The sequence below is a fragment of the Bufo bufo genome, chromosome 3, assembly GCF_905171765.1.
Source record: "Bufo bufo chromosome 3, aBufBuf1.1, whole genome shotgun sequence".
NCBI lineage: Eukaryota > Metazoa > Chordata > Amphibia > Anura > Bufonidae > Bufo > Bufo bufo.
This window is the reverse complement of record NC_053391.1, coordinates 85,490,560-85,512,107: the sequence shown is the minus strand read 5'-3', so window position 1 is coordinate 85,512,107 and position 21,548 is coordinate 85,490,560. Positions and strand designations below refer to the sequence as shown.

The window sequence follows — 21,548 nt, the reverse complement described above, 5'->3', positions numbered from 1 at the left end:
ACCTTGCTGTAGATTATTCTGGGTTGCATAGAAGCCATAAATCGCCCTGTGATTGATTCTGAACTGTGATTCACGCCAGATTTCATTTGGGGTTACTTGATCGCTAGCCATTCCCGAATAATTTTGTCCTGTAAATTGGGAACTTTCAGATCTTTTTCCCAGGATTTAAAGGGTCTGGATGGGGACTTTTCTGATTGGGCTTTCCATATCCTAAACGCGATATCCAAGAGTGATAGGGGGGAATTGTTTGATTGTTTTAATAAATCAAATTGGTTTGACGGGAATTCTTGCGAGAAATCCCTCAATCGCACTTTTAGAAAGTTCAGTACTTGTAAATATGCCAGAAAGTGATTGGATGCAAGTCCATATTTAGAACACACCTCTCGGAAGAGGAGATAACTGTTTTCTGATTCATGCCACATATCACCTACTGTTTTTATCCCCTTATTTCTCCATTCAGTGAATTGTTTGTTTCGATTCCCTTCTAAAAATTCTGGGTGTTCCCATATAGGCATGTTTTTGGATAAGGAAAAGGGAAGACCGTATTTTTTTCCGACTGCCTTCCAAGTAGCCTCTGTGTCTTTTATTAGTAAGCTTTTCTTCATCAATGGGTGTAAATGTGCATATTTTGTGTGTAATAAGGCCGTTAGTGACCCCGGGCGGGGGGGGGGGGGGGGGGGGGGGGGTAATTGAGATTCTATATCATAGTTAGAATAATGGCTCGAATGAGATAACCAGTCTATACAATTACGAAGGTTGCTTGCTAAATTGTATCTCCGAATGTCGGGGAAATTTATCCCTCCTTCCTCCCTTCCTAGTTGTAATTTCTGTAAGGATATCCTTGGACGTCGTCCTTTCCATAGGAAGTATCTAAATATTGTTTCTAATGTTTTGATGTCTGAGTGTTTGAGCAGCAATAGAATTGTCTGCATGGGATATAGTAATCTGGCAAAATTGGTCATTCTTAGCAGGTGGCTCCGTCCCATAAATGACAATGGGAGGTGTAGCCATTTCTCTACATCCTGTTGTATTTTTTGAATCAGCGGAGGGTAATTGAGGTTATATATAGATTCTGGGGTCTTTAGTATGTTAATGCCTAAGTTTTTTATGTTTGATTTGGCTATTTTAACTGGTAAATTTCGTAAGTCCATATCTAAGACGTTTTGTCCCTGTGTTAGGAATAATAGTTCACTTTTAGTAGCGTTAACTTTAAAGCCTGATGCCTGGCCAAATTCTACAAGGTGTTGCAAGAGGTTAAACAGATCTCTCTGTGGGTTTTTGCGGAAGACTAAAAGATCATCTGCGAAAAGGGCATGTTTTATTTCTTTCAATCCTACCTTTATCCCCTCCAAATCTCGCGTTGCCTACAGAAAACGTGAGAGAGACTCTAGGGCTAGATTGAATAGTAATGGCGATAAGGGGCAACCCTGTCTTGTCCCCTTAAATATTGTAAAGTTAGGAGATAAAAAGCCTGGTGTATTAATTCTGGTTTTAGGGTTTGCGTATAATGCGGTTAAATAGTTTCTGAAGTGGCCTTTTATTCCAATTTTATCTAGTACTCTTCCCATCCATTATCAAACGTCAACTGTCAGTAGGGCTGAGGGTGGATGTGCTGCCGGTCTCAGTTTCACTTCATCTAAAACTGCCAATACCCATCTTATATTAGTAACAGCCGACCTTCCTTTTACAAAGCCCACCTGTGTGGCTAAGACCAGTCTGGGCCTTCCTTTTACAAAGCCCACCTGTGTGGCTAAGACCAGTCTGGGCCTTCCTTTTACAAAGCCCACCTGTGTGGCTAAGACCAGTCTGGGGACTATGTCCGCCAGCCTATCTGTCATGATCTTTGAAAGTATCTTGATATCAGTATTAATTAGGGAGACTGGCCTGTATGAGGAAGCCAATTTGGGGTCTCTGCCTGGCTTTGATAGTAATTTTATGTATGCTGTATTTGCTTTCGGGGGATGGCGGTCCCATCCATATAGCTATTATATAGCGTTGCTAGAAGCGGTGATATCCTCTCCCCTAGAATTTTATAGAATTCTCCTGAATATCCATCCAACCCCGGTGCCTTTCCCAGGGATAAATTACATATAACTTTCTGTATTTCCTATCCTGAGACCGGGTCATTCAATGTATTTAGCTCTTCAGGCGAGATTTGGGGCATGTGAATATTTTCAAGCCATCTTTCCCCAATTTCAACATTTTCATCTCCTACTTTGTATAGGTCTCTATAGAAGTCTCTCAGGATTGTGTTTGTCTTTGGGGTTGTTTTTTAAAGTGCCCATCCTATCTCTCAAAGCCAAGATAGGGGTAGAAGGTCTGTAACCCTTCGCTAATTTGGCCAGTAATTTACCCGATTTATTCCCAAATTTGTAAAGCTGGGCATTTGTAAGCGATTGAAACACTTGCTCCTATCTTTGGAGCCAGGTTTCGTATTCTTGTTTCTCCCTCTTCCAGGCCTGTTCTGTCTCTGTTGAAGGGCGTGTTGTGAATGTCGTGTATGCTGTTCTCAATGCCTTACTATGTACTTCTAGATGCCCTTCTATGTTTTTCTTTAACCCTGATACATATGATATTAGTCTGCCTCTTAACACTGCTCAAAACCACTATCCCCGAATCCCAAGACCTCTGTAACGACATCTCGAAATTTTTTAAACAAAAAGTTGATGACATCCAAAACGACATCTTGCTAGCTCAACAGGCAACTGTTCCCCCCATAGAGAACAACGTGATAAACCCCACCCACACCTTTACTCTATGCCCATTAAAACTTGAAGACCTAACTAAAAGCATGAAAAATATGTCCAAAGCAACTTATCCCCTCTCCAATATCCAAACTAAATCTGTTATTGAATGCACGACCACCATTGCCCCGTTAATTCTAAGAATTATAAATGACTCCTTTCTCAGTGGTAACGTCCCTGAGACTCTCAAGTTAGGAATCATAACTCCCCTCCTAAAGAAACCAGGAGCAAACATAAATATGATGGCCAATTTCAGACCGATTATCAACATCCACCTAATAGCTAAAATCATGGAGATAGCAGTGGCAAGCCAACTCCAGCTGCACGTAGAACAGCATCGACTTCTAGATGAACATCAGTCGGGCTTCAGGCCAACACACAGCACGGAATCAGCCCTGGTCAGCCTTTGGGATGAAGCCCTAGGGGTCGCTGACGAGGGAGGGGGGACCTGGCTGGTTCTCCTAGACATGTCGGCAGCCTTCGACACTATCAGCCATTCCATCCTCCTAAATAGATTAAAAGCTGACATTGGAGTAGATAACCACGGACTTGCCTGGTTTGACTCTTTCCTGAAAAACAGAGCTCAGAGAGTCAAACTGGGCTCATTCTTTTCCCCAGTCGAGAAGGTGGAGTGGGGAGTCCCTCAGGGATCTCCCCTCTCGCCATTACTCTTCAACATTTATGTCCGACCTCTGCTCTCCATTCTGAAGGAGTATAACATCAGCTATGAGTCTTATGCGGACGATACACAGATCCTTTTGAGAGTATCGAAATCCGCTGATGACTATAAACTCATGCAAGAAGGACTAAATAAGGCCAGGAACTGGCTAGCACATAACCACCTCAAACTCAACCCGACCAAGACTGAGCTTATTGCACTACATAAAACACCTGAGGCTGCCGCCCCGTCTATCTTTGGGGAAAACGTTGCCATCGCCACACAAGGAAAGAGTCTGGGGATAATTTTGGATCAAGAAATGAGCCTCCGTCCCCAGATTAAAGAAGTAATACGGAAAGCAAACTTCGCCCTATTCCTTCTAAAAAAAAGCCCTACCGTTTCTCCCCAACACATGCAGACAGGTCGTGGTGGGAGCGCTAGTCAACTCCCACCTGGACTACGGCAATGCAATGTATGCGGGGCTACCAGAGAAAGATCTGAGAGCTCTGCAACTCTGTCAAAACAGAGCCATCCGGCTCATCAAGAAACTAGACTGGACAGACTCTGTTACAAAAGCACGCAGGGAACTCCACTGGCTCCCAGTGAAAGAGAGAGTGCAGTTTAAGCTGTGCTGCTTAACACACAAAGCCCTCCACAAAACAGGCCCCATCTATCTGCAAAAAAAGATAACACGTTATCATCCTCCTAGAGAACTGAGATCCACCTCAGCCTCCCTTTTGTCGGTGCCAAGAACCCGCCTCAAGACAAGGTGGGACAGACGTTTCTCAGCATTAGCCCCCAAGATCTGGAACTCCCTCCCAGAACATATCAGAACAACATCAGATAACCTGGAATTTAGGAAGCTGGTTAAGACCTGGCTATTTGTGTAGGATGACGTAGGGGCTCACAAATATAGCCGTCCACAAGCGCTTCGATCGGATTGAGTTCCTCTAGAGCGCTATACAAGGACTTAGTAACATAACATAACCTGCGTCCCACGTTAACTTAGCATTTCCAGAAATCTCATTTTTTTTCTATATATTCGTCCCACCACCCCATTAGAAGCTTGTGGAACTCCTCTTTCTCATACAAATCAGAAGGAAAACGCCACATGAAATCTAGGCCTCTCGGTAATGAATCTTGTAATGACAGTGACATAGGGGTTTAATCTGATATCACCATGTCTTCTATAGTGGATGACCTACATCTACCAAAAATGTTCTGCGACACCATTATATAATCAATGCGGGACCATGATGAGTGTGCTGATGAGTAGTGGGTGTAGTCACACCCTTCCGGGTTTAATGTTCTTCAAGTGTCTACTAGATCTGACGAGGACATCAGGTTTTTCAGGACTGCAGTTTTGCGTTTTATTGGTAGGCTATTCCTTCTGTCTGATCTCCTATCCTCATCTCAATTGGCTACCACATTCATATCTCCCGCAACCACCTTGTCCTCTATCCGGTCGGACAAAAGCTTTCTGGCTATTTTTTGGAAGAAAAGTTCACTAGCTTCATTGGGGCCATATATGTTGTATATACTTAATGTCCTTGATGTGGATTTTAAGCTGACTTGTACTACCCTCCCTTCATCATAATTTGACTGTGATGTCACAATATAGTTCAGATTTTTCCTTAATAACAAAGGAACCCCTGCCTTCCGAGCTACTGACTTTGACCCGTATACCTCCCCCACCCATAGTCTCCTCATGCGGACAAAGTCGTTCTCCTCCAGGTGTGTCTCCTGAAGGAGAGCGATATCAGCGTGTAATCTGTTAAGGTGGCGTAGTACCATCAATCGTTTCTGTGGAGAGCGGAGCCCCTTAACATTCCAAGATACTATTATTACCATGGTGATGTATGATCAGATATAACCTTTCCCTAGGACAATTGCCTGGTGAATGGAGCCTATTGTTCTCATCTTCCCTTCTCTCTACTTTTCTGTCCTTCCCATCCCAACTTAAAAGTAAACTTAGAGCTAACAAAACATCAATACAACATAACCCACTTATGGCTGTATCCTTTTGTAGCCGCCAGAACATATTTCCCTGAACTTCACTTCTTCCTGACATAATAGGAATGATTTTGTGCATTTTACAATAATGAACTATTAAAACCTTAACCATATATCCCACCTCGTCACCATATCCATTATCTCTTTACGCATTCTACAAGGGGGTCACTGGCTAGACCCAAGTGCTCAATATATTACACCACCAGTCCCGAACATAATATATTGACATGTTACACTCATGTTATGTTGTGTCATTTGCCACATCTGGGACCTCTACAGTTCATGTAACTCGTCGCGTAGACAATCTCTGACGCTGGTCTCTGGGTTGTTCTCAATTGGAGAACTCCTCCGTTGGTACGCTCCATTTTGGCGGGCTTTCTCGGCATCCCAGGCTTTTTTTCTCTCTTCCCGTTCTAGTGTCGCCTGGAGGACTTTAGCTTTTTCAGGGCTTGAGGATATGTCATAGTTCCCATCCGCGTGGAAAATCTTCAGTGTCGCCGGATAGAGAAGGGCAAACTTCCTCTTTTGTTTGAACAACGCTGAGCAGACTTGTGAGAATGCCTGCGTCGCCTGGTGACTTCTGCAGAAAAGTCACTGAATAGTAAAACACGAGGCCCTCTTATATCGAGCTTTCTGGTCTTGTTCATGTACAGTCAGGTCCATAAATATTGGGACATCGACACAATTCTAACATTTTTGGCTATATACACCACCACAATGGATTTGAAATGAAACGAACAAGATGTGCTTTAACTGCAGACTGTCAGCTTTAATTTGAGGGTATTTACATCCAAATCAGGTGAACGGTGTAGGAATTACAACAGTTTGCATACGTGCCTTCCACTTGTTAAGGGACCAAAAGTAATGAGACGGAATAATAATCGTAAATCAAACTTTCAATGTTTAATGCTTGGTTGCAAATCCTTTGCAGTCAATTACAGCCTGAAGTCTGGAACGCATAGACATCACCAGACGCTGGGTTTCATCCCTGGTGATGCTCTGCCAGGCCTCTACTGCAACTGTCTTCAGTTCCTGCTTGTTCTTGGGGCATTTTCCCTTCAGTTTTGTCTTCAGCAAGTGAAATGCATGCTCAATCGGATTCAGGTCAGATTGACTTGGCTATTGCATAACATTCCACTTCTTTCCCATAAAAAACTCTTTGGTTGCTTTTGCAGTATGCTTTGGGTCATTGTCCATCTGCCCTGTGAAGCGATATCCAATGAGTTCTGAAGCATTTGGCTGAATGTGATAATATTGCGCGAAACACTTCAGAATTCATCCTGCTGCTTTTGTCAGCAGTCACATCATCAATAAATACAATAGAACTAGTTAATTTCAAATCCATTGTGGTGGTGTGTAGAGCCAAAAATGTTAGAATTGTGTTGATGACCCAATATTTATGGACCTGACTGTATAAACGTAATATTTCAGCTTTTTCAGAGTAGTACAAATATCTGACAATGATTTGTATAGTTCTCAGTAGCCCTCGCGTGTTGCCTGCGGTAATAGATAGATCTGTACTCTCTCACAGCGGGCCTACTTTATGCGCGAGTTCTACTTTACAGAGGGTAGTGAGTCCCAGTACTTTAGGTAATTCATGCTCGTATATCTGGTGAAGATCTTTCGCTGCAATATTTTCTGGGAGGCCAACTATTCTCAGGTTGTGCCTCCGCAAGCAATTTTCCAGATCGTCTATTTTTTCCCACAGTTTTTTATTTTATGTAATTGCTTCTTGCAGCTGGGTGTGTGAAGTGTTGAAATCTATTTGCAGCAATTGTACTGAGTTTTCCACACTGTCTATGCGCTCTGTGTTGTGTGCCACTTCTCCCTGCAGCACCGCAAAAGAAGCTGTCATCGTTGTGGACAGGGACTGTTGTAAGTTCGGGAGTATGCGGTTAGCTACCTCCAGGGCTAGCTTTTTTGTAATCAATGTAAGTGAGATCTTCACCTACTTCTGTCGGTGACTGGTCTTGGTTGTCCAATATCTGGGATGACTCTTCTCCCGACAACTTTTCTGCTAGGTCCGCCATCTTGGATGTAGTGGTGTCAGCTTTCCCCCCTTTTGTTTGTGGTTTCGCTTTGGTTTTACTCCCCGTGTTAGTGAGGAAGCGATCCATAGGACCTCTAGTTCCAGCTGTGGTTTGATTTTCCCGGCTATTACTCTGGTGTGATGAGGATGTGCATAGATTGTGAGTGGTGGGTGACGGAGCGCTGCTCACTCACCTCCTATCATGCCGGCGCCGGAAGTCCAGGTTTTCCCTCTTGTTTTGCAAAGTCTTTTGTGCTGGCCACAGAGGTAATTAAAGGGGTTGGCCACTTGTGACCAATGTGTGTGTAAGATGACTATATCACAATTACTAATATAGCCTTTGTTGATATTCGGTGCCGTTTTCTATATTTCATGAGCCATGCCCCCTTGGTAGGCAAATCTTCTGTGCTGTCCACCTATAGGTCCTGTCCATAAGATGGCCGCTGATGGAGGGTCAGGTGACCAGACAAATCACCTCTCTTCTGTTAAAATACACTGCACCTTCCATCTACACTTGCAGTGTGTTTCAGTGGAGGAGGCTGAGTGATCTCCGGTCACAGGACCCTCCATCAGAGGCCATCTTATGGACAGGACCTATAGGTGGACAGCACAGAAGATTTGCCTACCAAGGGGGCATGGCTCATGAAATATAGAAAACGGCACCGAATATCAACAAAGGCTATATTAGTAATTGTGATATAGTCATCTTACACACACATTGGTCACAAGTGGCCAACCCCTTTAATTACATGAAATTGCAAAAGTATTCAGATCGAGGCGCTGGTTTAAAAAATGTAGAACATTTTTCGTGGCACAACTCTTTTAAGACAAATAATCAGTATATTTTATATAGGAATGCGGCTTCTCGAGTTCTCCTCTCCTGTGAAGTTGTTTGTAACAGCGGCTGCTGTACGCCGCTGTTCCCCCGCTTACTGCCGTGGTCCTGGACGCCGTGCTTAGCGGTGATCATTCCGTCCACTGCTGCAGTCCTGGGCTCTGTCGCTGTGCGTGCTGTGGTGCTGAGGATTGCGTTCCACAGGTTCCACTCAGCCCTGGCCACAGCATGCTTGCTGCTGCTTTCTTGTTACACTGCCCTAGGGGCGGCGCGCATCGCTCCTTGGGCTGCATGGGTTGGGTCATGTAACCTTTATGACCAACCCAGGCTCTCCTGCAGGTACTAAAGTGGCTCAGGCCCTTCCCAGATGCCTCAGTATCAAGGTGCTTGTGTTTGCTAAGCTCCTGATACTCATGTGTGCTCCTGACTTATACCTCGTGGATTCTGCAACTCGTCTGATCCCTGCCTGCTTGTCTTGACTCCTGTTGCCGACCTGGATTTCCTAAACTGTTCCTGTGCCGCCTCCCCTGACCTTTTGCCTGTCTGTCTACGCCTCTGCCTCATCCTTCGGTCCTGCACTGTTGCGCCTGCCTGACTACATTTGTATTTCTGGTACCTACTCAGTTACCTCCTGGACTGCCTGGACCAGCTGCCTAGTGTGTTTTCCCTACTCAAGAGGTAGCGACCTGGTGTTCCCCTCGGGAAAGTCTATCCCCACCATCAGAGGTATTGTGAAGAATCGAGGGGTACACTTAGACAACGCCCTTAGAGGAGGTGGGACACGTGGCACAGTGGGTTCACATCCGTTGGTTCGTGACATTGTATAAGAATTTATTCAGCTGTTGCATTTTTATATGTTTTTGGAGAAGCTGGGTGACACCAAAAAATAGCCACCCTTACTACTCCTGAATTAGCTAGGGTTCGGGAGACACAGACATCCTGATCAGTAGTGTAACATGAATAGTTTTGTTATGGCGCCAAGATTATTAACTCTTCCGCTATAACTTACTAGTTATAGTAAATGTGGGGGGCGTCGCAAAGCCACACCCCTTCTGCTAAGCCACGCCCCTTTCTCAGCACTTCAGAAAAGTGCGGAGAAGCTCAAAAAGTCACACATTATGGTGCACAGATGCTGTACGCCATAATGTGCGACTTTTTTACGCAACAATTGTGGTGTAAAGGCCTTGATAAATGTCCCTCATTGACTTCAGTGGGTTTGTGTTCCGCATTTTGCGGCCAAGTATAGGACATGTTCTATTTTTGCAGAATGGACATAAAGATGTAGAAAGCACACAGATCATCCGTGTGCTTTCTGCATCCGTATGTCCGTTCCGCGGGGAAGTCATTAGATCTGCAAAAAAAATGTGGACGGCACAAAGACCACATTCGTATTTTACGGATCCGCGGTTTGCGGACCATAAAACAGACACCGTTATGTGCATGAGGCCTAATACTGCTACATAGAGCTCTCCTAAAATTGACATATATTAGGCTAAACTGTTTTCACTGATGCCTTTCTGAGAAACGGACATTAAAAACGGACCCAATGCATGGGGGCTGTCTGTCAGTGAAAACAGGACATGATAGAACATGTTTTGATGTCTGTTTTTCACTGAGAAGTCAAAAAAACTGCAGTGTGAATAAGCCATAGACTACCGTTGGTCTTAAAATGGACGTGTGATGGCAGTTAAAAAAATGTACATCACATGTCCGTCGTGTGCATGTAGCCTTAGGCTTTCATACAATGCCTAAATAATGCTGCTATACAGCCCACATAATAGTGCCGGATACCATAGCCCAGGGCACAGTTCTTTCTATTGTCAGGCACATCTCTCCAATCCAATGCTCCTGGAGACAGAGGACCTGGATAATTTCATAGTTTGACACCCCCTGAATATAGGAGATTGCCCCCCCCCCCCCCCCCCCCCCTGACGCCCCACAGTAGTGTAGATGTTGTTATCTTCATAGCCCTTCAGCAATATCACTGTGTGCCTGCTGGCAATGATGACATTGATGTTGGACCATCCAGCTTTTATACTGGTTTGCAGGAATATTTGTCTACAGGACGGTGCATGACTGGTACTAGAACACAACCGTAATCATAACTAAAGAAAAGTTTGAGATTTTAAGCAAATTGAGAGATAATTTGTTTAATTTCAGTCCCCCTCTGACTGACATAAAATCTCACGAGCTCGTCTTCACTATAGTTTGCTTTCCATTAGCCGTAAATTCCAGTAATGCATTTAATCTGCTGTCATACATAAATACATCCTGACACACTGTTACGAGACGTCTAATTTCAATTATTTTTCCCTGTACAAGTAAATTAAGGCCACAGAATTTGATGGCTTCAATTTTGCTGTCAGATTATCATGTACCAACAAGTTACAAATGCTGATATCAGACAGCGCTCGTAAAAATGCACCACCAAGAGGCATGGCTTCTTCTTAGGATTAATTAAAGGGACATTTCCATCAGAAGAAAGGGGTATTTTGTTTAAATTCAATATTTATAGAAAACTGAATTTTTATTTTTTATTTTTCAGTTTTTCTTTTGGGCAATACTATGCCACTGAAAATTAAATACCGTACACAATACACAATATTGTCCTTTGGTAGCAGTCAGCGCAAATTATAAGTTCTCCTATATAGACAGATAATCCATTTTTGGTTTACTGCTGCTGTGAGGGAAGATGTGATCTGAAGGGTAATCCTCCTGATCGTAGTAGCTGTAGAGTAGGATAACTGAATGGCAGCTGTCTAGATAAAGATGCCCACAGAAGAGTATTGCAGTATAATGTGTGAGAGGTGGGCTCTCTCTGGTCTCAGTGATGGTCTGACAGAGAGTGAGTTAAGCGCGCCTGTTTGCCGTGCTAAAAGTCAAAACAAAGAAGTTAAAGAGCCAGGACAGGAAGCAAAAAAAAATGACGTAACTTCAAAATTTGATATCCAGAAAACTATGCACCCATTAAAAAAATACACAGAATATTCACATAGAGGCTGTAAATATGTGATTTTTTTATTTTTACGGAAGTGTTTTTTTTAAAGGGAATCTGTAACCAGTGACCTTCCTATCATGTACACATAGCTGTGCTTCACCTGATTAAAACGCTGTTTTTGTTTTATAGATCCAAGGTTACGTTTATTTTTCTTAATATATAATCTAGGCCTTTGGTGCAATGAGGGCATCACCATTGCTCTTGTTGCACCCAAGATCCACTCCTCCCTGTGACCAGCCCCTGTCTTGCTGCTTCGATTGACAGGGACAGGAAGTGGCAAAGCAGCGAGGGAGGAACTGGCCACAGAGGTGACAGGTGGTCTTTAACCGTGCTGCTTTATGCGTGTCTGAAATAAATAAGGATCTGTCCTAACCCACCAATACTGAGACCGTATTGGGAAGATTAAACTGGCTTTGTATAATTCGATGAACAATTTTTATGTCCACAGCTAGTCGATACCATACCTCGTGTGTGTGTGTTGGGTTTGGCTGACAGTCTAATGTCTAAGCTTCTGACTCCTCCCCGACAGATGATGTCGGTAAAGAGAAGGATCGGACAAAGTAAATATTTTCGCCCAATGCTTTTGTTCGTCTAGGAGACAAGCCGCCATTAGAAGTGTCCGGCAGCAGCTTTCTCCTCTCTCCCCATTAACAATACATACAAACTCGGCCAAACCGAATGTGTATGTGGGAGAGACATTAATTAGCTGAACCTTCAGCTGTCAGCTTTTGAATGTGTATGGCCAGCCTATGTTTCTGTCGATACTGGGCCGAATTACAGGTAGAGAATAAGGAACAATTGTCCACTTTGGGTCCTCCAGCATCCAGTTCCCTGAAGCTGTTGGCATTGCCGATCTTCTCTGTTGACTCCGTCCCTGGCTTGTGTGCTCTAGGTCACCTGTATCCCGCCTCTCCAGAGTATGCCGTCAGCTCCCTCAGTCCTCCCTTATGCCAGCTTGATAAATACCACAGAGATTAAAATACAGACTCTGTACAAATATATAGATTTTCTATGACATTGACAAATTGTCGTTAAAAAAACAAGCTTGTACTTTGCTTAGATATCGAAGATAAAAAAGCAGAACCCTACAAAGGCTCCCAGCAATTTACCTTCCAAAAAACGAGTGCAACCGCATTCTATGTTTGGTGGCTGCAAGTATGATGAGCGGCGCCGGTGGGACAGGTGCAGCCACCCGCACAGCAGCAGCAGAGTGATCCTTTGTTGTATTAGGTTGATGGTTTAAAACAATATGTTACATGACCAATGTGCACAAGTAGGCCACAGTACACAGTCATATATGCCAAACCACAGACGTAAGCCTTAAGATTCCTGCCAAATCACCAGTGTTTATAAGCAGAATTGACACTTCGTACACATAACCACCAATGTTCCTCATTCCTTAGACTAAGTTCACACACGGCAGATAATTTCCTCCAAATTGCTACAGATTTGCAGTTTGCAAGTCTGCAGAAAATGCCATGTGTGAACTTTGCATTACTATCGCATATGATATTAGTGACATGAGGTTTGCAAACTGCATAGGCCTACTCACTAAAGTTCTCGCCAAACACCATTATAAACATTTTATATAGAGGATTAATATAGGGACTACTGAGGGACAACAAGTAACCATGGGGTAACATAGCAAAACATGGTATGGAGTCTATGTCCACCAATGACCGCCTTTGTGAAAAGCTTATGATTATTCTGGGCTCCCTGATATATATAGGGATTATGCACACCGTGATGTCACAGTGCAGGGATAATGGACACTGTGATGTCATAGTGCAGGGATAATATCCATAAGTGTTGTGACAGCATATAGATAATACATAATAATAATATTAGCAATAATAATAAAGTGATTAACATAATTAAGCAAAGGAATCATGCACACAGTGATAGTACCTAAAATGATGTCATAGTACAGCCATATATCACATGGTGATGTGGGATAGCACCTAAAGTGATATCACAGTACAGGGATATACAGTAGTAATGTCATCATGACAATGGAGTATTGCTCACAGTGATGTCACAGTACATGGATATTCTGCAGCAGAGGAATTATACCATGCACTCCCTGATAGCATAACACAAAAGGGTTACTAGGTACAATGTGACATCACAGCACAGTATAAAAGAAAATAGTGATGTCACAGATCGGTATAAGGCAGACATAAAGGCACAGTAAGAAATAATGTAAAATAGTCGCACACGTACAATGATTATTTACAGATTATCAGGGCAATCGAGAATGAATGTTCAGGTGAATTCCCAATAATTGCCCCGTGAAAAGGTGCCACCGATCACCCGACAAATGATCAAAATACTTGTTTGTTGGTTGATCCGTTGTTTATGCGGCATAGAAAATCACTTTGTCAGCAGCACAGGATGTGCTGCTGACAAACAATGAAAATCACAGTAGCGATCATTCATCCCCATATAGAGGGGGTCATTTCTGCATGGACAGATGTAGCAATCTTCATCTTGATTCTTAAAAGGGGTGGTCTAAGACGATGTATGTGGGGGAGAGGAGAAGAATTCACGTTGTATTCTGTTGATGTTGGTTTTACAAATCTTTCAGGTATTTTTATAGTTGGAGTTTTTCATGACACCCAAGTCTCCTATGGAGAAGAGGCGGCCATGTAACAATTCAGTAACGTTCACAAGATGACACAAGAATAATCCCAGCAAGTGACACATACAGGAATGTGCAAACAGGCGTGTTCAAATACCAGCACTAGAGACGCTTAACATTTCCTTTCACAAATTGTTTAATTTGAAGGTGGAAAGTAACATGTGACTGAGTGTCAGTGGAACAAGTGTCCGCAAATACGACACATAGTTCTGCAATGGCTGCACCTTGTCAGGAGAATTCAGGTAGGACTGTCCTCCAGGGCAAGACTTGAATTTCCCCTTAAATAAACTCGAAACAATATGTGACAATGTTGCATATAGCCGCACAGGGCCCTGGTCTGACCCCTCTGCCACATAAAGACATCAGACATGGTGGAACTGTGGCCTGAGGTCCAGGAGCTTCCAGTCACATGTCTGAGCCAGCCCTAGCATAGACTAGTTCTAATGCTCCACAGATAAATGTAGAGAGATCAACAGCCAGGAAGCACTACGGCATCGTGCCGTCATCAGACTGCTCCCATCCATGAAGGCCATCTCCACTGCTCTGCTACAGAACACCAGTCTGTCCATTGTCTCTGACATCATGTCCTCTCTCTATCTTAAACTGAATATTTCACATAGTTTTACCTAAATCCATCTCAGTGTGTGGTACTACCATCATGCCTAGGCAGCACGTCTTGGTGTTATGTTTGATACTGATCTTTCCTTCACTCGCTCTAGTCTTTCACTTTTCCGCTCATGCCACCTGCACCTCAAAAACATCGCAGAGTGCACCTGTCTTTGCTATTATTATATTGTACCTCAAAAAAATCTCCAGATTCCACCCTTTTCTTACTGTGTAAACAACAAAAACTATCATTGTCGCCCTGATCCGTTCCCATCTTGACTACTATAACTAATTACTAATTCGTCTTCCCCTCACCAGACTCTCCCCTCTCCAGTGTATCCTGAATACAGCAGTCAGGCTCATCTATCTACTCCGATGCCTCCACCCTGTGCCAGTCATTGCACTGGTTGTCCATACGGTATAGGATTTATTTCTCAATCCCACCCACAAAGTTTTTCACATTGCGAAACCCTCCTACATCTCCTCACCAATCTCTGTCTACCAGCCTTCCCGTACTCTTGACTTAGCAATGACTTACTATGAACATCCTCCACAATCCAAACCTCTGACTCCCATCTGCAAGACTTCTCCTGAGCTGCACCAGTTCTCTGGAATGCCCTACTCCAGGCAATCAGGGTAACTTCCAACGCCCACAGTTTTAGGCTGTCCCTAGAAACACATGTTTTGGGGCAGGCCTATCATATTCCGTAATCTAACGCTTGGCCGGTGACTGGCTCTTGCAGTATTATATCTACTCCCCTATTTTGTTAAGATGGCCGGACCGTTGTACAAATCAAGCACCTTTTTTCTGAAACTTTTCTTATTGGGTCTGCCAAGGCACGTGCCACTGAAACATAGGAGTCATACATGAAACAACAAGCATAGGAATGGTAACTAATCAAGTATGAAATCCCGAAAAGACCAGGACCCTATTCAATTTAACAAACCCCCCTCTCAGTGCCCTGTAATTGGCACCATACAAAGAATAATGTAAAGAAAAAAAACAGTATGTCCAAGAGACCATGAAAAATGTCAATACCACTACCATCAAAACAAGCACTTTATGTGCCACCCTCAAAGTACTTCCTCATAGATCGTAAGCTCTTGTGAGCAAGGTTGACTTTAGTTGCTATGCAATGCATGATTGAGCCCTCTGACATGCTGGTGCTATGTAAATAAAGATTATTACTGTATGTGCAGTCACGCTCAATACCTGCAGTTTCCTGCTATACAAGCACGAGTCGCAGGAGTGGTTATTCACATCACCATATTTCTCTTCAATTTTCTATCTGATAGTAACTCCTTGAATTCCCCATGTAATAACAATTCTAGAGAATCTATTCCTATGACTCTATGTTGTGCCATTCCTTTATTATTCCTACTAGAAGTTGGACGGTCCAGATGGTTAATGTCCCTGCACGGTCTAACATTATCCAGTCCGTGCTGCCAGTGCCATACCCCAACTGGTAACACCCATCTGGACCTTCACTGCAAACTGCTAGCAATTCATTCATAACTTCTAGCAGTAATAATAATGGATGGCATAACAAAGGCTCATAAGAATAGATGCTCCAAAGTTCTTATTACATGGGGGATGCAAGTAGTTCAAAACAACAAATCCCATGCCCGCACATGATAGACGCCATTATGTCAATAACCAGTTTCAGGTGCCACAGGAATCCACCATATGACACAGTCAGCAGAGCGCTGGGGTTCGTTATGCACAGAAGCCATAACACAAGTGTGAACTGTCCCATTACCACAGGATAGGGTACAAGGGTCTGATCGGCCCCTACTGATTAGGAGGACAGGAGCCGGCGCTCCTCCCGCGTTTGAATGGAGTGACAGACATCCATCACGGTGCCACTCCTTTCAGCTCTGCAGGGCTGCCATAGATAGCCGGGCACTTGTACTCAGCTATGTCCTACAGGGTAAACTGAAGTGACGGACACACATGCTACCTGCTGCTCTACTCAAACAGGGCGCATAGGGCACCTCCAGCCGTCGGATCGCCACCGCTCAGACACTTATTTCTTTTTTTGTCGTAATGGGAAAAGCCCTTTAAGTGAACACAGCACTGAACTATCACTATGAATGTAAAAACCTTCTATAGGACTAAGCCATATGGACATGGCCGACAGATCAGAAAATGAAAAATACTCCATCTTCCTTCAACATTTACACCCGCAGCAAAACCAGAAGAATGCAGAGCCTTATCTACAGGAAGACGTTACGCTCTGCAGTTCTGCTGCAATGATACTATGGGGCATGAACGGTCCAACCTTCTCAGTTTAGGATTTACTTTTTGCGGCTAATGAGTTAGGTAATCTTGCAGAGGACCAAGCACAGGCACACCTGGGCCCACTTTTCAGGTGCCCCCACATTAGTAAATGCAGACACAGTTAGTTTCTGCACTAGCCCCATTCACACATGACCGAGTTGCCCTCTACTCTGTGTCTATTACCTGTCAGACCCACAGAACTAATAGGACTCACTATACGATTTGCCTTAGGCCTCATGCACACAAACTTATTTTGTTTCTGTGTCCGTTCCGTTTTTCTTGCGGATAGGATGCGAAGCATCCATTTCCATGGGTCCGAAAAAAATGCGGACAGCACACTGTGTGCTGTCCGCATCCGTAAGTCCGTTCTGTAGCCCCACAAAAAAGATAGAACATGTCCTATTCTTGTCCGTTTTGTAGACAAGGATAGGCATTGTTACCTTGGATCTTAAAAAAAAAAAAAAACGGACGCAAAACACATACGGTTGTGTGAATGTAGCCTTACATCAAGATCTACTGGTGCCCACTCTGAAGCCTACTGGTAAGGGCTCATGCACACGAACATGTGCCGGCTGTGCCCATATTGTGGCCCGCAAACAGCAGGTCCAAAATATACAGGCCACGGCCAGTTTTGCACTGCATCACCGATGCAGACCCGTTCACTTGAATGGGTCCCCAATCCAGAAGGTCCAGTGTGGAACAGAGGCACGGAACCCCACGGAAGCACTACGGAGTGCTTCCGCGGGGTTTCTCTCCGTGCCTCCGCACTGCAAAAAAATAGAACATGTTCTATTTTTTTTTGCAGTGCAGACGGATCATGGACCCATTCAAGTTGAATGGGTCCGGATCAGTCTGTGTAATCCGCACGGATGTTGCCCGTGCATTGGGGACCGCAAATTGCGGTCCCCAATGCACGGAACAGACGAACAACTGCCGTGTGCATGAGCCCTAACTCTCAGCATCATCCATGTCCTATATTTCTGAAACCACTCAAAAACATGGCAGTTTTACTGCATGTAGGCTTCATCCACACCAATAAGATAATGTGATTCTGATGTATTATGGACAAGGAGGAATCAGATGTTTGCAGAGTAAGAACACAACGGTGAAAAAAAAAATATTGAAATTAAAAAGAGACATTTTGTATCAGCGTGTGCATCCATTTTCTAAACCGGCCTTTAAAAATGGATGTAGTTCATTGGCTTTTTTTTGCATCCCAACCTCTGCAGTGTCCTCAGCATATTTTATGCCCCTCCCCCACAGTACCGCTTGGACATCAAATGGCCCCCTATAGTACCCCCAGTATGAATATTGGCCCCATAGTGTCCCCCAGTATGAATAATGATCCCATAGTGCCCCCTCAGTATAAGTAATGTCCCCATAGTGCCCCCATTATTAATAATTGCCCACATTGTGCCTCCTCCAGAGCTGGACTGAGAACTCAAAGTGGCCCTGGAAAAATCCTAAAAGTAGCCCCATGTTGTAGGAGAATTCAAGCTGACAGAAGGTGGGGCAAAACATGTAGGCAGAGACAACATAAGTAGACGGGGCCTGCAATACTTCAGTGCAGAACAAAATACCGCCCCAGCAGAACCAAATAACACAGTGCAACACAAAATACTGCAGCCCCATACAATTAAATTCAGGAGGGCACCTATGGTGGCCGGCCAGGTGCATAAGATACTAATACTCCTAGCATTAATTCATTGTTGAGAGCATCAGCTTGTTATGTACCCTGCTCGCGGACATCAGGAGGGTTCGGACGGCTCTATGGGCATCGGCCCACTGGGAAATTTCTCTGTAGGGTCTAATGCCAGTCCACCCTTAGCCTCCTCAGTATAAATAATGGCCCCTTAGGGCCCCTCATTATATATCTTTGTGCTCTATTGAGCTCCCAGTATATACAATGGCCTCACCTACCCCCAGCCCTGGTAGTGTCAACAGATCCATTAAAATAAATAAAAATAAATAAATAAAATAACAAATACCCTCACCCACTTGCACGCGTCGATACACTCGCTCATGACTGGAGGCAGGACCTGTGCTCCTAGCATGAGGATGTCACATCATATGGAGTCAACACATAAAAGTGAATGAGGTGACAATTTTTAACCCTTGAATGGCTTTTGGTCTACCCATTTTTAGACAGGTGCACTCCTGTCTAAACGGCCATTTAAAACTGTCCGATTGATTTTAATGGGGTCCGTCTGGACGTAAAAAGGACCAAAAATAGGACATGTCCTATTTTTTGGTGGCTACTATTCAATGGCCCCGTTAACTTCAATTGGTTCTAAAAACGACCATGTGCCAGCTGTCCAGTAACCATTAATCCTCATTTTACAAGGAGCATGTCCCATAGGCTCTATAAATCAAAGATTTCTGAATAATACAATCTGGCAATTCCAACATTATTACAAATTATGATTACTGATACTTACAGCCCTCTTCTGACCCACACAGACTGGGCATAAAAGTGAAGGTCCTTGCTAAGGACTGAGGTCACAGCATCCTCAAAGTGCAACTCTCTCCCTTCACAAGAGTCCAGGGCAAAGAGACTTATAGAAGGTTCAGCAAAGACCTAGAATGAGTAAGAAAAGCACAAACTTAGGCCTCTTGCACATGAACGTTGTGTACCCGTGGCCGTATTGCGGCCACGGCGGATCCGCAATACACGGGCACCGGCCAGTGTGCACTCCGCATCATGGATGCGGACCCATACACTTGAATGGGTCCGTTATCACGGAGATGCGGAACGGAAGCAATACGGACTCTGTCCGTGCCTCCGCACCGCCCAAAAAATTCATTTGTTCTATTTTTTTGCGGTGCGGACGGATCACGGACCCATTCAAGTTGAATGGGTCACGATCCATCCCGGCCACCACACGGACGTTGCCCATGCATTGGGGACCCCAAATTGCGGTCCCCAATGCACGGAACGGATACACAACGTTCGTGTGCAAGAGGCCTTATGGTGCTGCCATGTAAATTTACAATCATGATCAGATATATATGGTGAAACCTTGTTGAGGGACCACTCCTTTTCTAGAAGGCTGGTCCTCTTCGAGAAGATAATGGTATGAAATATGAATGCATCTATAGACACTATTTGTGGTTGAGAAAGCAAATGGAAAATCACTTGCTTCCTTAATACACGTATTCATATTGTGATTTGTACTACTAAATAGGACAAAACACTGGTAGGCTATCCAAAAGCCTGACTGACTACAGACATTAGGAAAATGATATTTTGTACTAAACTTTGCAAAATGGGAAACAGATGCTACAAATATCTTACGTAATCTATTGGCTTGATGTATTTGATCTCAGCTGTAGGGCATCCGCACAAAGCCAAGTCTGGAAAATGCCCCTCTTCCAATACACACAGATTGTCACTTGAGTCTGCTTCATAACACAGCAGCCAGCTGGAAGAGACAGTGAATTGGGCAAATATATCATAATTGGTCACTATAGAGGCAGAGAGAAAAAGAACTATGTAGATATAATATAATGTGACAGCTATTAAACATGTCATAGTGCCAGATAATGGGGGTCTGAAAGATGCCACCTTACCAACCTCGAGAACATGGCGTTCCCAGTCCCATCCATATTTTCACTGAATAACTCTCCATTTATATGAATCAAGATTTAAGGTGATTTCCCATTAAAGATTGCTCTGGAATACTACAGGGTGTAATATAACATTATAATCAGTGGGGTATGACCTCTCTAACGCTGGCAGATCCCCAAAAATGAAAGGTCAGAGGTCCTTTTGACATTTCCCCTGCACAATAGCTTTGCAAGGAACCACAGCACCACTCTATTCAAGTGAATGGGAGCTCAGCTACAGTACCCGGGCACAACCATTGTGTTTTCACCACTAGCAACTGCCCAAAGCAATTGCTAGGTGGGAGTTCTGGGTGTAGGACCTTCACCGATCTGATATTGATAATCTATCTGGAGGATAGGTCATCAGTATCTAACAAGAGGAAAACTCTGTAATATTATTATAGGAATCCCCTGCATTTAGCTCTAGAAGTATTCCATTACATATAAGCAGAGTTCGGGATGTCACCTTCCTAGCGCCATACCTGGATACAGACAGAGGGCACAGGCTGTTTCTGTCATGGTCCCTCCTGTGACAGAGGTTAGAAGATCTGAGAGACTGGATGCACGTTAGGTCATCTGACAGCCTATCTGTTATCACTTCTTCCAGTGTTGTTGTTGGTAATGACCACACCTCTTGTCTCAGGTGTAACTTGTGGTCATTACTGCTCCTCTGTTTTAGTCTGGACTCACACTTCATACCATGCGGTTGATATTATCTGCCTGGAGTTGGAAGAGCTGGTGTGTTGTCCTCATCTAAATTCCTGGGCATAGATTTTCTATTGAAGATAAGTGTACTTCCCTTTGTATTTTGTTGTTCCCATTTGCTCGTTGTTTACTAGGCCTCAGGGAGACTCTGGTTTGTTCATCTGGGAAGGAACCAGTGGTCTCAGACCCAGTCACTACTCCTAGGGCTATTCAGGATTACTAGGGCCTAGGTTTACGGTGTATGTATATTCCTACCTTCAGGGTTTATTCATACTGACAGGAGTCAGGGCTAGGTTTAGGGTTTCCTAGGTGGTGACCTTTTCCCTTTCCCTAGCCGTGAGGCCTAGTTTCTGGTCATTTTCCTTCTGTTGTCATTCTATGTACCTCCCATCCCCCTACATTGTGACAGTTTCATGCCATAGATATAGTGTT

General features: G+C 43.9%; 1 protein-coding gene across 1 annotated transcript in view; it reads right to left on the bottom strand.

Moving 5' to 3' along the window:
- The window catches only part of CRYBG3 (crystallin beta-gamma domain containing 3), a 198,667-nt gene that overhangs the window by 11,630 nt on the left and 165,489 nt on the right, over window positions 1–21,548 (bottom strand). Inside the window, exons 17-18 of the mRNA XM_040423276.1 lie at window positions 20,101–20,227; window positions 19,244–19,383 (exon numbers count right to left, since the gene is read on the bottom strand). Of these exons, the coding sequence (XP_040279210.1) occupies window positions 19,244–19,383; window positions 20,101–20,227 (267 nt within the window). The remainder of the gene's footprint in view (window positions 1–19,243; window positions 19,384–20,100; window positions 20,228–21,548) is intronic.